This window comes from Rhinoraja longicauda, chromosome 39, assembly GCF_053455715.1.
Source record: "Rhinoraja longicauda isolate Sanriku21f chromosome 39, sRhiLon1.1, whole genome shotgun sequence".
Taxonomy (NCBI): domain Eukaryota; kingdom Metazoa; phylum Chordata; class Chondrichthyes; order Rajiformes; family Arhynchobatidae; genus Rhinoraja; species Rhinoraja longicauda.
Genome location: NC_135991.1, coordinates 16,565,942 through 16,586,463, shown reverse-complemented (window position 1 = coordinate 16,586,463; position 20,522 = coordinate 16,565,942). Strand labels below are relative to the sequence as shown.

General features: G+C 51.9%; 1 protein-coding gene across 1 annotated transcript in view; it reads left to right on the top strand.

The window, feature by feature from the left end:
- LOC144611235 (histone-lysine N-methyltransferase 2A-like) overlaps positions 1 to 20,522 on the top strand; it is a 46,606-nt gene that overhangs the window by 20,460 nt on the left and 5,624 nt on the right. The window contains exons 9-14 of the mRNA XM_078430279.1: positions 2,518 to 2,677; positions 9,582 to 9,660; positions 16,096 to 16,181; positions 17,176 to 17,230; positions 17,643 to 17,770; positions 19,461 to 19,539. Of these exons, the coding sequence (XP_078286405.1) occupies positions 2,518 to 2,677; positions 9,582 to 9,660; positions 16,096 to 16,181; positions 17,176 to 17,230; positions 17,643 to 17,770; positions 19,461 to 19,539 (587 nt within the window). The remainder of the gene's footprint in view (positions 1 to 2,517; positions 2,678 to 9,581; positions 9,661 to 16,095; positions 16,182 to 17,175; positions 17,231 to 17,642; positions 17,771 to 19,460; positions 19,540 to 20,522) is intronic.

Here is a 20,522-nt window from a genome sequence, read left to right as displayed (position 1 = left end):
TCCCGTACCTGCCTTCTCTCCATACCCCCTGATCCCTTTAGCCACAAGGGCCACATCTAACTCCCTCTTAAATATAGCCAATGAACTGGCCTCAACTACCTTCTGTGGCAGAGAATTCCACAGATTCACCACTCTCTGTGTGAAAAAAAACTTTCTCATCTCGGTCCTAAAAGACTTCCCCCTTATCCTTAAGCTGTGACCCCTTGTTCTGGACTTCTCCAACATCGGGAACAATCTTCCTGCATCTAGCCTCTCCAACCCCTTAAGGATTTTGTAAGTTTCTATAAGATCCCCCCCTCAGTCTTCTAAATTCCAGCGAGTACAAGCCTAGTCTATCTTCATATGAAAGTCCTGCCATCCCAGGGATCAATCTGGTGAACCTTCTCTGTACTCCCTCTATGGCAAGAACGTCTTTCCTCAGATTAGGAGACCAAAACTGTACGCAGTACTCCAGGTGTGGTCTCACCAATGCCCTGTACAACTGCAGCAGAACCTCCCTGCTCCTAAACTCAAATCCCCTCGCTATGAATGCCAACATACCATTCGCTTTCTTCACTGCCTGCTGCACCTGCATGCTTGCTTTCAATGACTGGTGTACCACGACACCCAGGTCACGTTGCATCTCCCCTTCTCCCAATCGGTCACCATTCAGGTAATACTCTGCTTTCCTGTTCTTGCCGCCAAAGTGGATAACCTCACATTTATCCACATTATATTGCATCTGCCATGCATTTGCCCACTCACCCAATCTATCCAAGTCACTCTGCAGCCTCCTAGCATCCTCCTCGCAGCTAACACTGCCACCCAGCTTCGTGTCATCCGCAAACTTAGACATGGATCGAAAATTGGTTGACAGACAGAAAGCAAAGAGTGGGGATAAATGGGTCCCTTTCAGAACGGCAGGCAGTGACTAGTGGGGTACCACAAGGCTCGGTGCTGGGACCGCAGCTATTTACAATATACATTAATGATTTGGATGAAGAGATTAAAAGTACCATTAGCAAATTTGCAGATGATACAAAGCTGGGTGGCAGTGTGAACTGTGAGGAAGATGCTATGAGGTTGCAGGGTGACTTGGACAGGTTGTGTGAGTGGGCGGATGCATGGCAGATGCAGTTTAATGTGGATAAGTGTGAGGTTGTCCACTTTGGTGGTAAGAACAGGAAGGCAGATTATTATCTGAATGGTGTCAAGTTAGGAAAAGGGGACGTACAACGAGATCTGGGTGTCCTAGTGCATCAGTCACTGAAAGGAAGCATGCAGGTACAACAGGCAGTGAAGAAAGCCAATTGGCCTTCATAACAAGAGGAGTTGAGTACAGGAGCAAAGAGGTCCTTCTGCAGATGTACAGGGCCCTAGTGAGACCGCACCTGGAGTACTGTGTGCAGTTTTGGTCTCCAAATTTGAGGAAGGATATTCTTGCTATTGAGGGCGTGCAGCGTAGGTTCACCAGGTTGATTCCCGGGATGGCGGGACTGTCGTACGTTGAAAGACTGGAGCGACTAGGCTTGTATACACTGGAATTTAGAAGGATGAGAGGAGATCTTATCGAAACGTATAAGATTATTAAGGGGTTGGACACGTTAGAGGCAGGAAACATGTTCCCAATGTTGGGGGAGTTCAGAACCAGGGACCACACATAGTTTAAGAATAAGGGGTCGGCCATTTAGAACGGAGATGAGGCATAGAATTCCACAGATTCACAACTGAAAAAGTTTTTCCTCATCTCCGTTCTAAATGGCCGACCCCTTATTCTTAAACTGTGGCCCCTGGTTCTGGACTCCCCCAACATTGGGAACATGTTTCCTGCCTCTAACGTGTCCAACCCCTTAATAGTCTTATATGTTTCGATAAGATCCCCTCTCATCCTTCTAAATTCCAGTGTATACAAGCCCAGTCGCTCCAGTCTTTCAACGTACAACAGTCCCGCCATTCCGGGGATTAACCTGGTGAACCTACGCTGCACGCCCTCAATAGCAAGAATATCCTTCCTCAAATACGGAGACCAAAACTGCACACAGTACTCCAGGTGCGGTCTCACCAGGGCCCTGTACAACTGCAGAAGGACCTCTTTGCTCCTATACTCAACTCCTCTTGTTATGAAGGCCAACATGCCATTGGCTTTCTTCACTGCCTGCTGTACCTGCATGCTTCCTTTCAGTGACTGATGCACTAGGACACCCAGATCGCGTTGTACGTCCCCTTTACCTGCGGAATTCTCTGCCTCAGAAGGCAGTGGAGGCCAATTCTCTGGATGCTTTCAAGAGAGAGCTAGATAGAGCTCTTAAGGATAGCGGAGTCAGGGGGTATGGGGAGAAGGCAGGAACGGGGTACTGATTGAGAATGATCAGCCGCGATCACAATGCGTACAGGCTCGAAGGGCCGAATGGCCTCCTCCTGCACCTGTTGTCTATTGAAGGACGGATCCTGGAGAAGGCACGGGGCAGAAGGGTCGGTGAAGGGATGGGAGTAGGGGGAGAGTAACGGCGATCCCGGTCTCTTCTTCCCCCCCCGCAGAACGGGCGCTGAAGGATGTCAGGGGGAGAATCCGGGACGCGAAGCAGCGGGACCTGGCGCTGAAAGCCTTCGGCCTACGTGTGGGCCGGTTCAGGCAGGGCCTGCAACAGGAGGCCCGGAGGGTCGGGGAGAGAGTGCGGGTGCTGGGGGAACTGCGCAGGTACGGGGGGGCGAGGGAGGGAAGGAAGGGGGTAGGGAGAGAGAGGGGGGAGGGGGGAGAGAGAAGGGAGAGGGAGGGGGAGAGGGAGAGGGAAGGGAGAGAGGGAGAGAGAGGGAAGGGGGGGAGAGAGGAAGGGAGCGAGGGAGAGGGAAGGGAGGGAGAGGGGAGGGAGAGAGGGGAGAGGGGAGGGAGAGAGGGGAGAGGGGAGGGGGAGAGGGGAAGGGGAAAGGGAGGGGGGAGAGAGAGGGAAGGGTAAAGGGAGGGAGAGAGAGGGAAGGAGGTGGAGGGGGAGAGAGAGGGAGGGAGGGGGGAGAGAGAGGGAAGGAGAGGGGAAGGGAGGGGAGAGAGAGAGGGGAGAGTGAGAGGGAGGGAAGGGGAGGGGGGAGAGGGGGAGGGAGGGTAGAGAGAGAGAAGGGGGATAGAGAGGGAAGGGTAAATGGAGATGGGGAGAGAGGGAGAGGTGGAGGGGGGGAGAGATAGATAGGGGAAGGGGAAAGGGAGGAGGAGAGGGGAAGGGAGAGAGAAGGGGAAAGGGAGGGGGGAGAGAGGGAGAGAGAGGGAAGGGGAAAGGGAGGGGGGAGAGAGAGAGAGAAGGGGGGAGAGAGGGGGAAGAGGGAGGGAGAGGGGGGAGAGAGGGGAAAGGGAGGGGGAGAGGGAGGGAGGGAGAGGGGGAGGGTGACAGAGAAGGGGGGGAGAGAGTGCGGGTACTGGGGGAACTTCACAGGTACGGAGGGAGAGGGAGAGGGGAAGGGGGTGGAGGGGGGAGAGAGGGAGGGAGGGGAGGGGAGAGAGGGGAGAGAGAGGGGGAAGGGGAGAGAGAGGGAGAGAGAGAGAAGGGGGAGGGGTGGAGAGAGGGAGAGGTGGGGGGGGGGAAGGGAGAGGGAGAGAGAGGAGGGAGGTGGAGGGGGGGAGAGAGGGAGGGAGGGAAGGGGAGAGAGAGGAGGGGTGAGAGAGGGAGAAGGGGAAAGGGGAGGGGGAGAGAGGGAGGGAGAGAGAGGAGGGAGGGAGAGAGAGGAGGGAGGGGGGAGAGAGAGAGAAGGGGGAGAGAGGGGAGAGGGGGGTAAAGGGAGAGAGGGGGAGAGAGAGAGGGGGAAGGGAGGGGGAGAGGGAGGGAGAGAGGGGAGAGAGAGGGAGGGAAGGGGAAAGGCAGGGGGAGAGGGAGGGGAGGGGTGGAGAAGAGAAGGGGAAAGTGGGGTGAGAGGGGAAGGGAGAGAGAAGGGGGAGGGAGGGGGAACATAGTGTAAAAGGATGCCACTCGTAGGCAGAGTCTTTTACTATATATAAGTTTATTCATAACACTGCACATACATTATGCCCTAGCTGTCCGTGGTCATCACTGGCACTAGAGAGCGAGCTGGAGGTGGGGAAGTTACAATTATACCAAAGACAATGGGGAGTGGTTAGTAGTGGTGAGGTCACTATGTTAAAGGAACATGCACTGATCTACATCCTTCCTCTTGGAAACAAAGTGACCACGGCTCATGCGCTAGGCTCAAACTACAAACAGACTACTCGTACACACCGTACCGGACAGGCGGCCTGACCACTCTCCCAGAGCGGGTGCGCAACCCACCATCCCCGCCGGTCGAAGGAGCAGCATGAACGGGTGCGGGTACAGAGGCCGGGGAACCAGGGGAAGGAGGAGGACTGGGAAGCGATGCACGCACAGGCGAGGGAGGGGTAGGTAGCTGGGGCGACTGCGGATGTACCGGAGCAGGAGGCACATCAGGCACCTTGTAGTGGACGGGAGGCGAATACGGGATCGCGGGGGGCGGTGCAGGTTCGTTTACCAGCATCAGGTGCTGGCGGGTACGACGGTACACGGTACCCTCGTAGTTGACCAGGTACGACCGTGGAGAGTCAGCATTGCCGACGACCACGGCCAGCCGGTGGTGGCCGGAGGACGACTCCATCCGGACAACCTGGCCAGCGAACAAAGGTGGAAGGGGACGGGACGATTTGTCAAAGGAGCGCTTCCGAATGAGCTGCTTCTCAGTGATGCGCTCCCTGACAGCGGCAGGGCTCCGAGCCGTGGGTTTCAGGGATTGCTGGGAGACGGGGATGGGGGGTCTAGTGGTGCGGGACAGGAGGCGCTGCGCAGGGGAACCGAGCGCGGGGTCCCGGGAGATGTTGCGGAGGTTGAGGAGGGCAAGGTACAAGTCCGAACTGTCAAGCCGGCAACGTTCCATCAGCTCCTTAGCGCTGCGGACAGCGCGCTCTGCAAGTCCATTGCTTTGCGGGTACTCGGGGCTGCTGGTGATGTGGCGGAAGTTCCAGCGATTTGCAAAAACAGCAAACTCCGCGCTGGTAAACTGGCTGCCGTTGTCGGACTGGAGAGATGCCGGGGAACCAAAGGTCGAGAAGTGGCGGCGAAGCTTCCCGATGACGGCAGCAGACGTGAGGGACGGCAGCAGGTCCACCTCGAACCAGCTTGAGTAGGAGTCCACCAGGACCAGGTAGTGTTTGCCACGCCACTCGAAAATATCGGCGGCAACAGCCATCCACGGCAACTCGGGAGCCGGCTGCTGCAGGAGAGGCTGACGCTGCTGATGAGGTAATAGGCTGTTGCAGGCAGCGCAGGCGGAGACCCTGTCCCGGATCTCCTTGACCATGCCAGGCCAGTAAAACTGTGCTTGGGCCTGGGATAACGTGGCCTCCACCCCTGGGTGTCCGTTGTGGGCAGTCTGGAAGTAGTGATCTCGCAGCGCAGCCGGCACCACAACCTTGTGGCCCTTCACCACCACACCCGCGTGCAGCACCAGTTCATCCCGAACCAGGAAGTAGGGCACGGCACCAGCCGGCAGGGAAGACCGTCGTTCAGGCCAGCCACGGCGGATGACGCCCGCAAGCTGTTGGAGGTCCGGATCCGCGGCAGTGTGTGTGACCAGGGACTGCAGCTGCCAAGATGGAACAATGTTGACGTTCAACACCATCAGGTCCGCCGATTCGTACGGATGGCGGGAAATGGAAGGTAGTGGGGCGCGGGACAGAGTGTCTGCCACGAACATCTCCTTGCCTTTGCGGTACACGATTTCGAATTGAAAACGCTGCAGCTGCAGCATCATTCGCTGCAGGCGGGACGATGCTGCGTGGATGGGCTTGTTTAAAATCGAGACCAGCGGCTGGTGGTCAGTTTCGATGGTGAAAGTTTTTCCCAGAACGTAGTCTCTGAACTTGGAGCAAGCGAACACCACGGCAAGGAGCTCCTTCTCAATCTGCGCGTAGCGCTGTTCAGCAGGGGTCATTGTTCGAGAGGCATAGGAGACGGGCAGCTGTCGGTCGTCGTAGAGCTGCAGGCAGGCAGCACCCAGGCCGAACCGAGATGCATCGCAGGTGAGGACAATTGGCCTGTTTAAGTCGAAAAACCGCAAAGTCGGGGTCCGCGCGAGTCTGGACCTCAGGGCTACGAAGGCCGATTGGTGGTGAGGGAGCCAGACCCAGGCATTGTCCTTCTTGGTCAGCTCTCTCAGGGGGGCACTTAGTTCGCTGAGGTCGGGTATGAACTTACCCAGGTAGTTGACCATGCCCAGGAAGCGCTGCAGGCCGGGCACGTCAGTGGGAGCGGGCATTTCGGTGATCGCCGCCGTCTTCTCGGGGTCTGGCTTCAGGCCCCCCGCCGTGAAAACGTGGCCTACGTAGGTGACTTCCGCAACGCGGAACCGACACTTCCTTCGATTAAGCTTGAGGTTTATCTCACGAGCCTTGTCCAGGACTTGGCGGAGGTGTCGGTCATGCTCAGCAATGTCCCTCCCGTACACCAGGATGTCATCCACGATGATGGCGCACGGCAACCCAGCAAACAGCTGCTCCATCGTACGCTGAAAAACCTCGCTTGCCGAGTTGATACCAAAAGGCATGCGGAGGAAACGGAACCTGCCGAACGGTGTGCTGAAGGTGGTCAGGAAGGAGGAACGTGCGTCCAGCGGGATCTGCCAAAAGGAGCTCTTGGCATCCAGGACCGAGAAAACTGTGGCTGGACCGACCTGTGCCGCGACGTCCTCCACCGTCCGCATGGGGTAGTGCGGGCGTTTAATAGCCAGGTTCAGGTCCTTGGGGTTGATACAGATCCTGATCTCGCTCGCGTCCTTCTTGGCAGCGACCACCATGGTGGAGACCCACTGGGTGGGGGCACTCACCTCCTTGAGGATGCCCAAGTCCACCATGCCACGTAGTGTGGACTCCACGCGGCCCTTCATGGCAAAAGACACACGGTGGGCCGGTCTGACCACTGGGTCGACCCCCGGGTCCACAACGATCTTGTAGGCACAGGGCAGCTTCCCCAGGACGTCATCAAATCGGTCAGGGTACTCGACCAGGGGGTCCATGGGGGCCTGCACCAGGTGGATGTCGCGGTGAAATGAGACCAAACCAAAGTCCTGGCATGCACGGGCGCCCAGCAGGGTGACGTTTTCAGATGCTAGCAGGAGGAACGTGAGGGGCCGAGAGGTATCCAGAACAGTACAGACAACCGTTGCCTTTCCCACGGCAATCAGAACGCCTCCCCCATAGGCATGGAGGCGGGAGTTGTCAGGAGTAACCCTCTCCCCCGAATTTATCTGCTCGAAGAGGCCCACAGACATAACATTGGCAAACGCCCCAGTGTCGACCTTGGCAGGGAAGGAGTGTCCATTGACTGTAACTTGCACGGATGGATCCGTTATCAATGCAGGTGCTCCCAAGAGCGAAAACACCAGAGAGTCTCCATGGGAGGAAGTCGTATCTGAGCCATCGAGGACCTCATGTTGGTACCGGGAACCGGTTGCGTTATCGCTTGCAAGGTTGTTTAGACTCCCTCTAGGAGCAGGGACAGGTCTCCCACGAGAACGACAGGCTGCAGAAAAATGGTTCTGCTTCCCACATGAATTACAAGTTTTGCCCTGCGCTGGGCAAATGTTATACCTGTGTGACGAGAAGTTGCAGTTTGGGCATCTGCGAGGGGTGGCCATAGTGGGCGCGGAGGGGGCGACCCTGGGCTGTGGGTCATTCAATCGCCGGCGGCTGGTGAAATTTATGTCCTGGGGGGCCGGCCGGGATACTGAGCCAACAGCAGAGGCCATTCGTGCGGCATGTATTGCGTCCGTAAGCGACAGGTCAGGCTTCATCAGGAGCTCATCCCGCAGCCTGGAGTTTAGGAGACCGTTGACCAGGACGTCCCTGATCATCTCGTCGGGTGTAATCGTTTGAAGGCGGCACCGCCGAGCCATATGTCTTAAAGATGCAATAAAGGCGTCAACGTGCTCCCCTGGAGTCTGACGCCGCGAGAAAAATTTAAAACGTTCGATGATATTGTTGGTGGGTATGTCGCACAGGGCAGTGAACTTAGCAATGAGACATACCGGGTCGTAGCGGTCCTCTGGAGGGACGAATTGGAACGACGCATAGCGTTCCATTGCCTCCGGACCAGCCAGGTTGAGGAGCAGGTGGGCTTTTATTGCAGCAGTCGCATCAGGATGGGCAATGGCTATATAGTGTTCGTAGTCCCGCTGGAAGACAGTCCAGCGGTGCACGATGTCCTCATCGAAAACGAGCGTGTCCGGACGACGACACGAGGAAGACATGGCAAAGTGGAAGGAGGGGACACAATTGGGAGAAACAAATAATAAAATAAAAAAACCGATAAACAGGAGGCGCAAGTCTACCGATCTGACACCATGTAAAAGGATGCCACTCGTAGGCAGAGTCTTTTACTATATATAAGTTTATTCATAACACTGCACATACATTATGCCCTAGCTGTCCGTGGTCATCACTGGCACTAGAGAGCGAGCTGGAGGTGGGGAAGTTACAATTATACCAAAGACAATGGGGAGTGGTTAGTAGTGGTGAGGTCACTATGTTAAAGGAACATGCACTGATCTACACATAGTGAGGGAGAGAGAGGCCGGGAGGGGGAGAGGGCGTAAACGGAGTGAGAGGGGGGGAGTGAGAGGGAGGGGAGAGAGAGAGGAGGGAGGGAGAGTGAGAGGGAGGGAAGGGGAGGGGGGAGAGGGGGAGGGAGGGTAGAGAGAGAGAAGGGGGATAGAGAGGGAAGGGTAAATGGAGAGGGGGAGAGAGAGAGAGAGGAGGGAGGGGGGGGAGAGAGAGAAGGGGGGGAGGGGAGGGGAGAGGGGGGAGGGAGGGTAGAGAGAGAGGGGGAGGGTGGGAGAGAGAGTGGGGGAGAGAGTGTCGAGGGAGGGAAGGGGAGGGGGAGGGAGGGTAGAGAGAGAGAAGGGGGATATAGAGGGAAGGGTAAATGGAGAGGGGGAGAGAGAGGGAGAGGTGGAGGGGGGGAGAGAGGGAGGGGAAGGGGAAAGGGAGGGGGAGAGAGATGGGAGAGAGGGGTAAAGGGAGGGAGGGGGGAGGGGGAGAGAGAGGGAGGGGGAAAGGGAGAGGGGGAGAGAGAGAGGGAGGGGTAAAGGGTGGGAGGGGGAGTTGGAGAGAGAGGGAAGGGGAAAGGGAGAGAGGGAGAGAGGAGAGAGATGGGAGAGAGGGGTAAAGGGAGGGAGGGGGAGAGAGAGGGAAGGGGAAAGGGAGAGGGGGAGAGAGAGGGAGAGGTGGAGGGGGGGAGAGAGGGGAGAGAGGGGAGAGAGATGGGAGAGGGGGTAAAGGGAGGGAGGGGGGAGGGGGAGAGAGAGGGAAGGGGAAAGGGGAGGGGTAAAGGGGAGGGAGACTGTCGGAGGGAGAGAGAGATGGGAGAGAGAGGGAGGGGGGAGAGAGAGGGAGAGGGAAAAGGAGGGGGAGAGAGAGAGGGGGAGAGTACGAGGGAGAGAGGGAGAGGGATAAAGGGGCAGGTGATGGAGGGGGTGGTTCAGAGAGAGAGATTGTGAACAAGATACCCCCTCCATCTGATTTTGGGGATGGGGCGTGTCCGTTGGGATTCAGTGGCTGACCTGTTGTTCGATGTCTCTCTCTCCCCCCCCCTCAGGAAGGCTCACACCCACATCTCTCCCCCGCACGCCACGTCCACCGCCTACGGCGACGCCTCTCAGCGCCCGGCAGTGTTGGTGAGTCATGGAGTCCCACAGCGCAGAAAGAGGCCCTTCGGCCCATCGTGTCCGTGCCGCCCGTTACCAAACACAGTCTAATTTTGATTCCCGTTTTCCCGCATTTGGACCGTAGCCCTGAATGTTATAACCATATAACAACTACAGCATGGAAACAGGCCTGTCCGGCCCTACCAGTCCACGCCGACCATTCTCCCTGACCTAGTCTCATCTACCTGCACTCAGACCATAACCCTCCAATCCCCTCCTATCCATATACCTATCCAATTTACTCTTAAATAATAAAATCGAGCCTGCCTCCACCACTTCCACCGGAAGCCCATTCCATACAGCCACAACCCTCTGAGTAAAGAAGTTCCCCCTCATGTTACCCCCTAAACCTTTGTCCCTCAATTCTGAAGCTATGTCCCCTTGTTGGAATCTCCCCCACTCTCAAAGGGAAAAGCCTACCCACGTCAACTCTGTCCGTCCCTCTCAAAATTTAAAAAACCTCTATCAAGTCCCCCCTCAACCTTCTACGCTCCAAAGAATAAAGACCCAACCTATTCAACCTCTCTCTGTAGCCTAAGTGCTGAAACCCAGGCAACATTCTAGTAAATCTCCTCTGAACCCTCTCCATTTTGTCGACATCCTTCCTATAATTTGGCGACCAGAACTGCACACCATACTCCAGATTCGGCCTCACCAATGCCCTGTACAATTTCAACATTACATCCCAACTTCTATACTCGATGCTCTGATTTATAAAGGCAAGCATACCAAACGCCTTCTTCACCACCCTATCCACATGAGATTCCACCTTCAGGGAACAATGCACAGTTATTCCCAGATCCCTCTGTTCCACTGCATTCCTCAATTCCCTACCATTTACCCTGTACGTCCTATTTTGATTTGTCCGACCCAAAATGCAGCATCTCACACTTATCAGCATTAAACTCCATCTCAAGTGCATCTTGTAGCATTTCAAGTGCCCATCCGAACGCCTCTTAATCGTTGTGAGTGTTCCCGCCTCCACCACCACCCCAGGCAGTGAGTTCCAGACTCCAACCACCCTCTGGGTGGAAAAAGTTCTTTCTCACGTCCCCCCGAAACCTCCCTCCCCTTACCCTGTATCTATGTCCCCTCGTTGTTGAACCTTCCACCAGTGGAAGAAGTTCCCAGCCATCTACCTTATCTATGCCCCTCACGATCTTGTACACCTCGATCATGACCCCCTCTCAGCCTTCTCTGCTCCAGGGAAAACAACCCCAGTCTGCCCAGTCTCTCCTCATAGCCGAGGCCCTTCATCCCTGGCAGCATCCTGATAAAAGAGATAAAACCGTCACGTTCGGCCTCACTGGACTTAGTTTCAGTTCAGTGTCGTTTAGTTCACTGTATCTCAGTTTAATTTCGTTTAGATTCAAGCATTCTGGGGCTGTGTCTCAAAACAAATCTAAATTAAACTACGCTAAACTAAATTAAACTACGCTAAACTAAATCAAACTACGCTAAACTACATTAAACTATGCTAAACTACATTAAACTATGCTAAACTACATTAAACTATGCTAAACTACATTAAACTACGCTAAACTACATTAAACTATGCTAAACTACATTAAACTACGCTAAACTACATTAAACTACGCTAAACTACATTAAACTATGCTAAACTACATTAAACTACGCTAAACTACATTAAACTACGCTAAACTACATTAAACTAAGATAAATTAAATTGAATTAGATTAAATTGAATTAAATTAAATTAAATTAGATTGAATTGAATGAAACTAAATTAAACTAAGTTAAACTAAATTAGATTGAATTAAATGAAACTAAGGTAAATTAAATTAAGCTAAATTAAATTGAACTGAAATAAATTAAATGAAACTAAATTAAAGTAATCTAAATTAAATTAAGCTAAATTAAATTAAACTAAGTTAAATTAAATTAAGCTAAATTAAACTAAGCTCAACTAAATTAAGCTAAATTAAACTAAGCTAAATTAGATTGAATTGAATGAAACTAAATTAAACTACGCTAAACTAAATTAAATTAAGCTAAATTAAATTGAACTGAAATAAATTAAATTAAACTAAATTAAAATAATCTAAATGAAACTAAGCTAAACTACATTAAACTACGCTAAACTACATTAAACTACGCTAAACTACATTAAACTACGCTAAACTACATTAAACTACGCTAAATTAAATTGAATTAGATTAAATTGAATTAAATTAAATGAAATTAGATTGAATTGAATGAAACTAAATTAAACTAAATTAAACAAAGTGAAATTAAATTAGATTGAATTAAATTAAATTAAGCTAAATTAAATTGAACTGAAATAAATTAAATGAAACTAAATTAAAGTAATCTAAATTGAATTAAGCTAAATTAAATTAAACAAAGTTAAATTAGTATTACCTGAATGGTGACCGATTGGGAGAAGGGGAGATGCAACGTGACCTGGGTGTCGTGGTGCACCAGTCATTGAAAGCAAGCATGCAGGTGCAGCAGGCAGTGAAGAAAGCCAATGGTATGTTGGCATTCATAGCGAGGGGATTTGAGTTTAGGAGCAGGGAGGTTCTACTGCAGTTGTACAGGGCCTTGGTGAGACCGCACCTGGAGTATTGTGTGCAGTTTTGGTCTCCTAACCTGAGGAAAGACGTTCTTGCCTTAGAGGGAGTACAGAGAAGGTTCACCAGATTGATCCCTGGGATGGCAGGACTTTCATATGAGGAAAGACTGGATAGACTGGGCTTGTACTCGCTGGAATTTAGAAGACTGAGGGGGGATCTTATAGAAACATATAAAATTCTTAAGGGGTTGGAGAGGCTAGATGCGGGAAGATTGTTCCCGATGTTGGGGAGACCAGAACCAGGGGTCACAGCTTAAGGATAAGGGGGAAGTCTTTTAGGACCGAGATGAGAAGGGTTTTTTTCACACAGAGAGTGGTGAATCTGTGGAATTCTCTGCCACAGAAGGTAGTTGAGGCCAGTTCATTGGCTATATTTAAGAGGGAGTTAGATGTGGTCCTTGTGGCTAAAGGGATCAGGGGGTATGGAGAGAAGGCAGGTACAGGTTACTGAGCTGGATGATCAGCCATGATCATATTGAATGGCGGTGCGTACAGGCTCGAAGGGCCGAATGGCCTACTCCTGCACCTATTTTCTATGTTTCTAAACGAAATTAAGCTAAACTAAATTAAATTAAATTAAGCTAAATTAAATTCAATTGGATTGAATGAAACTAGATTAAACTAAGCTGAACTAAATTAAACGAAGCTAAACTAAACCGAATTAAACGAAGTTAAATGAAATGAACACCTTTTTGGGCTGATTATCAATGAACATGAAGCCTGGGTTCGGGGGATTGCGCTGAGGGAACCACCAGAAGGTTCAAACGGGCAGAAAGACGATCGCAGCAGAGCGCCGTGGAGCGCAAACAGGGCAGAGTAAGACACGTGGGACACTTCTGACCGTTCACTGCATCCCGACCTGTCCCCAGCCGTTCCCACTATGTCTTGCTGCTGCAGCTCGACAGGCCGGGACAAGAGACAATAGACAACAGGTGCAGGAGGAGGCCATTCGGCCCTTCGAGCCTGTACGCACCGCCATTCAATGTGATCATGGCTGATCATTCTCAATCAGTACCCCGTTCCTGCCTTCTCCCCATACCCCCTGACTCCGCTATCCTTAAGAGCTCTATCTAGCTCTCTCTTGAATGCATTCAGAGAATTGGCCTCCACTGCCTTCTGAGGCAGAGAATTCCACAGATTCACAACTCTCTGACTGAAAAAGTTTTTCCTCATCTCCGTTCTAAATGGCCGACCCCTTTAAAAACTCCACTGGCTCCCCATCCCCCAGAGAATCCAGTACAAAATCCTCCTCATGACCTACAAAGCCTTCCATAACCTGGCCCCATCCTACCTGACTGACCTCCTCCACAGGCACACTCCCACCTGCACCCTCCGCTCTGCCGCTGCCAATCTCCTATCCCCCCCCCTCCGGACCAAACTCAGATCCTGGGGGGACAGGGCTTTCTCCATCACTGCTCCCACCCTCTGGAACTCACTACCCCAAACCGTCAGAGACTCCTCCACACTCACCACATTCAAAACATCACTGAAGTCTCACCTGTTCAGTACTGCCTTCAACCACTGAAGGTCACCTCACCTTCTGTCTCCTTTCTCTGTTCGTTTACTTATTTATCTATTTATTCACTTCCCTATGTTCTTTAAATCCCTGTAAAGCGTCTTTGAGTGTTTGAAAAGCGCTATATAAATGTAATGCATTATTATTATTATTATTATTCTTGAACTGTGTGTGGCCCCAGGTTCTGGACTCCCCCAACATTGGGAACATGTTTCCTGCCTCTAACGTGTCCAATCCCTTAATAATCTTATACGTGTCGATAAGATCCCCTCTCATCCTTCTAAATTCCAGTGTATACAAGCCTAGTCGCTCCAGTCTTACAACGTACGACAGTCCCGCCATTCCGGGGATTAACCTGGTGAACCTACGCTGCACGCCCTCAATAGCAAGAATATCCTTCCTCAAATTTGGAGACCAAAACTGCACACAGTACTCCAGGTGCGGTCTCACCAGGGCCCTGTACAACTGCAGAAGGACCTCTTTGCTCCTATACTCAACTCCTCTTGTCATGAAGGCCAACATGCCATTGGCTTTCTTCACTGCCTGCTGTACCTGCATGCTTCCTTTCAGTGACTGATGCACTAGGACACCCAGATCTCGTTGTACGTCCCCTTTTCCTAACTTGACACCATTCGGATAATAATCTGCCTTCCTGTTCTTGCCACCAAAGTGGATAACCTCACGCCTATCCACGTTAAACTGCATCTGCCATGCATCCGCCCACTCACACAACCTGCCCAAGTCACCCTGCAACCGCAAGAGAGTGAGACTGGGACGATCTACGCAACTCCCCCTCGCTTCAATCCAAGTCAAGCGCAAGTCATGACTTCATCTCGGCCAGCATACCGCCACAGCTAGCGGCGATCCCAATCAGCGGTCAAAATTATAAGATTGCGTTTGAGGGAGTACAGAGAAGGTTCACCAGATTGATCCCTGGGATGGCAGGACTTTCATATGAGGAAAGACTGGATAGACTCGGCTTGTACTCGCTGGAATTTAGAAGATTGAGGGGGAATCTTATAGAAACATATAAAATTCTTAAGGGGTTGGAGAGGCTAGATGCGGGAAGATTGTTCAGAACAAGGGGTCATAGTTTAAGGATAAGGGGGAAGTCTTTTAGGACCGAGATGAGAAAACATTTCTTCACACAGAGAGTGGTGAGTCTGTGGAATTCTCTGCCACAGAAGGTAGTTGAGGCCAGTTCATTGGCTATATTTAAGAGGGAGTTAGATGTGGCCCTTGTGGCTAAAGGGATCAGGGGGTATGGAGAGAAGGCAGGTACAGGTTACTGAGCTGGATGATCAGCCATGATCATATTGAATGGCGGTGCGTACAGGCTCGAAGGGCCGAATGGCCTACTCCTGCACCTATTTTCTATGTTTCTATGTCTATGTTTATATGAGGGAGTGCAGCGTAGGTTTACCAGGTTAATTCCCGGAATGGCGGGACTGTCGTATGTTGAAAGACTGGAGCGACTAGGCTTGTATACACTGGAATTTAGAAGGATGAGAGGGGATCTTATCGAAACGTATAAGATTATTAAGGGGTTGGACACGTTAGAGGCAGGAAACATGTTCCCAATGTTGGGGGAGTCCAGAACCAGGGGCCACACACAGTTTAAGAATAAGGGGTCGGCCATTTAGAACGGAGATGAGGAAGAACTTTTCCAGTTGTGAATCTGTGGAATTCTCTGCCTCAGAAGGCAGTGGAGGCCAATTCTCTGAATGCATTCAAGAGAGAGCTAGATAGAGTTCTTAAGGATAGCGGAGTCGGGGGGGTATGGGGAGAAGGCAGGAACGGGGTACTGATTGAGAATGATCAGCATCAGATGTGCAGCACTTTGGTCAACGTGGGTTGTTTTTAAATGTGCTATACAAATAAAATTGACTTGACTTGACATTGAATGGCGGTGCGTACAGGCTCGAAGGGCCGAATGGCCTCCTCCATGTGTCTGTTGTCTATTGTCTATTGAAAGTAAAGTCATGGTCATCTTCGAACCTGAAGGACCAACAACAACAACATCAATTAGCGTGCAAATTCACTTCATGATGTTATTAGCGTGCAGTGACATATTCACATTATTTTGTCATGTCCGTCTTTACTTTGAAAGAGGCTTAAACTGGTAATTCTGTGTGTAAATGAACGGCTCGATTGTAATCGTGTGCGACTCTCTTTTCCGTTGACTGGATAGCACGCAGTGACAAAGCTTTTCACTGTACCTCGATACACGGGACGACAATGAACTCAACTAAACAGAAACTCTTTTCTCTCCCCGCTCCCTCTCGCGAAACAGGGAGATTTACAGGGAGCTTGTCACAGACGATTTCTGTTCTATAAGTCGCTCTACGATCGCCCCGGCATTTCGACAGCGAGCAGCAGGTGAGAGACAAGGAGAGGGGGTGTGGGGGCGGGGAGGGGGGTTAGAGAGACGGGGAGAGGGTTGTAAGGGAGGAGAGGGGAGGGGAGGGGGTTAGAGAGACGTGGAGAGGGGGTGACAATAGACAATAGACAACAGGTGCGAGGAAAGATTGGAGCGACTGGGCTTGTATTACTTCAATGGCGTGCAGGTACAGCAGGCAGTGAAGAAAGCCAATGGCATGTTGGCCTTCATAACAAGAGGAGTTGAGTACAGGAGCAAAGAGGTCAATAGACAATAGGTGCAGGAGGAGGCCATTCGGCCCTTCGAGCCTACACGCACCGCCATTCAATGTGATCACGACTGATCATCCACAATCAGTAACCCCGTTCCTGCCTTCTCCCCATACCCCCTGACTCCGCTATCCTTAAGAGCTCTATCTAGCTCTCTCTTGAATGCATTCAGAGAATTGGCCTCCACTGCCTTCTGAGGCAGAGAATCCCACAGATTCACAACTCTCTGACTGAAAAAGTTTTTCCTCATCTCAGTTCTAAATGGCCTAACCCTTTATTCTTAAACTGTGTGTGGCCCCTGGTTCTGGACTCCCCCAACATCGGGAACATGTTTCCTGCCTCTAGCGTGTCCAATCCCTTAATGATCTTATACGTTTCGATAAGATCCCCTCTCATCCTTCTAAACTCCAGTGTTAACACAAGCCTAGTCGCTCCAGTCTTTCAACGTACGTCAGTCCCGCCATCCCGGGGATTAACCTGGTGAACCTACGCTGCACGTCCTCAATAGCAAGGACGTCCTTCCTCGAATTTGGAGACCAAAACTGCACACTGTACTCCAGGTGCGGTCTCACTAGGGCCCTGTACAACTGCAGAAGGACCTCTTTGCTCCTGTACTCAAATCCTCTTGGGGGTCAGGGGAGGGGAGGGGGTTACGGAGATGGGGAGAGGGGGTGATGGGGCCGGTGGGAAAGACTGAGTGTGATGATGTTTCTTCTGTGTTCAGGAGCAAAGGGACCGAGAGAAATTGCCTGCATCAACAATGGGTGACTCAAGTAGAGGTGAGCCGTTAGTTTAGAGATACAGCACGGAAACAGGCCCTTCGGCCCACCGAGTCCGCGCCGACCAGCGATCCCCGCACACTAACACTATCCCCCACACACACACTATCCCACACACACACACACACACACGCACACACTGGGGGTCAATTTACAATCTTGTACCGAAGCCAATTAACCTACAAACCCGCACGCACGTACGTCTTTGGAGTGCGGGAGGAAACCGGAGCGCCCGGAGAAAACCCACGCAGGTCACGGGGAGAGAACGTGCGCACAAACTCCGCACAGACAGACAGCGCCCGCGGTCGGGATGGAACCCGGGTCACTGGCGCCGTGAGGCAGCGGCTCGACCCGCCGCTCCACCGTGGCTGGCCGTGGGGTTATTGAAGTTTGTGGGTTTATATCGTGACAGGGCCTGCTCTCCAACCACCCACCAAACCACATTCTGGACTCCCTGAGGTTCCTCGCTCAGGAGAACACAGCGGGAATCCTCCAACTCTTGTTCACGATGAACGTCACCCGCGACATGGAGGAACTGAGGTATGTCATGCTGGAGTCTAGGGGGGAGACCAGTGTGTGTGTGTGTGTGTGTGTGTGTGTGTGTGTGTGTGTCCTCTGAGAGTGTAGGGCGGCACGGTAGCGCAGCGGTAGAGTTGCTGCTTTACAGCGAATGCAGCGCCGGAGACTCAGGTTCGATCCTGACTACGGGTGCTGCACTGTAAGGAGTTTGTACGTTCTCCCCGTGACCTGCGTGGGTTTTCTCCGAGATCTTCGGTTTCCTCCCACACTCCAAAGACGTACAGGTATGTAGGCTAATTGGCTGGGTAAATGTAAAAATTGTCCCTAGTGGGTGTAGGATAGTGTTAATGTACGGGGATCGCTGGGCGGCACGGACTTGGAGGGCCGAAAAGGCCTGTTTCCGGCTGTATATATATGATATGATATGATATGTATCTGAGTGTGTGTGTGTGTCTGTGTGTGTGTGTATGTATCTGTGTGTATCTGTGTGTGTGTATCTGAGTGTGTGTATCTGTGTGTGTGTGTATCTGAGTGTGTGTGTGTATGTGTATCTGTGTGTGTGTGTGACCCCCTGAGAGAGTGTGTGTGTATCTGTGTTTGTGTATATCTGTGTATCCGAGTGTGTTTGACACGCGCGTGTGTTTGTGCGCGTGTGCGGCGTGTGTTTGTGCGTGCGTGTGTGTGTGTGACAGTGTAGAGGGGGTCTTCTCTCTCTCTGCCCACTACATCTGTTTGAACCCTGTAGATGAGGTGACAGGTAAGTGCGTGCGTGCGTGCGCGCGCGTGTGTTTGTACGTGCGTGCGTGCGTGTGATGGTGTAGAAGGGTCTTCTCTCTGACCACTACATGCGTTTGAGCCCTGTAGATGAGTTTACAGACACGTTCGTCCCTGCTGCATGTAATGGGATCTCTGTGGTGACTGATTCACTTTCTCAATAACAGACAACAGACAATAGGTGCAGGAGGAGGCCATTCGGCCCTTCCAGCCGGTACGCTCCACCATTCAATGTGATCATGGCTGATCATTCTCAATCAGTACCCCGTTCCTGCCTTCTCTCCATACCCCCTGATCCCTTTAGCCACAAGGGCCACATCTAACTCCCTCTTAAATATACCCAATGAACTGGCCTCAACTACCTTCTGTGGTAGAGAATTCCACAGACTCACCACTCTCTGTGTGAAGAAATGTTTTCTCATCTCGGTCCTAAAAGACTTCCCCCTTATCCTTAAGCTGTGACCCCTGTTTCTGGGCTCCCCCGACATCGGGAACAATCTTCCCGCATCTAGCCTCTCCAACCCCTTAAGAATTTTATATGTTTCAATAAGATCCCTCCTCAGTCTTCTAAATTCCAGCGAGTACAAGCCCAGTCTATCCAGTCTTTCCTCATATGAAAGTCCTGCCATCCCAGGGATCAATCTGGTGAACCTTCTATGGCAAGAATGTCTTTCCTCAGATTAGGAGACCAAAACTGTACGCAATACTCCAGGTGTGGTCTCACCAGGGCCCTGTACAACTGCAGCAGAACCTCCCTGCTCCTAAACTCAAATCCTCTTGCTATGAATGCCAACATACCATTGGCTTTCTTCACTGCCTGCTGCACCTGCACGCTTGCTTTCAGTGACTGATGCACTAGGACACCCAGATCTCGTTGTACGTCCCCTGTTCCTAACTTGACACCATTCAGATACCATTGACACCATTCTCCTTGCAGGTTTTGTCTCACCAGTTCACACTTACAAGACGTGTCCGAACCTCCTCCTGTGCTCCGATCCGTCGACTCCTTGCTCCAGGTATTTGTGTTCTCCCGGCCTTTATGACTTTAGTTTAAATTAGTTTAGTTTAGTTGGTGCCCGAGGTACAGTGAGAAGCTTTGTCGCTGCGTACTACCCAGTCAGCGGAGAGACTGCACACGATTACAATCGAGCCGTCCACAGTGTACAGACACAGGGTAAAGGGGAACAACGTTCAGCGCGAGGTAAAGCCCGATTAACGATAGTCCGAGGGTCTCCAGTGAGGCAGACGGGAGGTCGGGACCGCTCTCTAGTTGGGGAGAGGACGGTTCAGTTGCCTGATAACAGCCGGGAAGAAACTGCCCCTGAATCTGGAGGTGTGGGTCCCCATACTTCTGTACCTCTTGCCCCGATGGGAGAGGAGAGGAGAGGGGGTGACCGGGGGGGGGGGGGTGAGACTGGTCCTTGGTTCTGCCGCTGGCCTTGCCGAGGCAGCGTGAGGTGTAGACGGGGGCGGTGGGAGGGGAGCGGCGGTTTGTTTGTGCGTGCGTGCGTGACGGTCTGGGCTGCTGGCCCAGATATCTTTTTATAATAATAATAATAATAATAATACATTACATTTATATAGCGCTTTTCAAACACTCAAAGACGCTTTACAGGGATTTAGAGAACATAGGGAAGTGAATAAATAGATAAATAAGTAAATGAACAGAGAAAGGAGACAGAAGGTGAGGTGACCTTCAGTGGTTGAAGGCAGTGCTGAACAGGTGAGACTTCAGCGATGTTTTGAATGTGGTGAGTGTGGAGGAGTCTCTGACGGTTTGGGGTAGTGAGTTCCATAGGGTGGGAGCAGCGATGGAGAAAGCCCTGTCCCCCCAGGATCTGAGTTTAGTCCGGATGGGGGGGGGGACAGGAGATTGGCAGCGGCAGAGCGGAGGGTGCAGGTGGGAGTGTGCCTGTGGAGGAGGTCAGTCAGGTAGGATGGGGCCAGGTTATGGAGGGCTTTGTAGGTCATGAGGAGGATTTTGTACTGGATTCTCTGG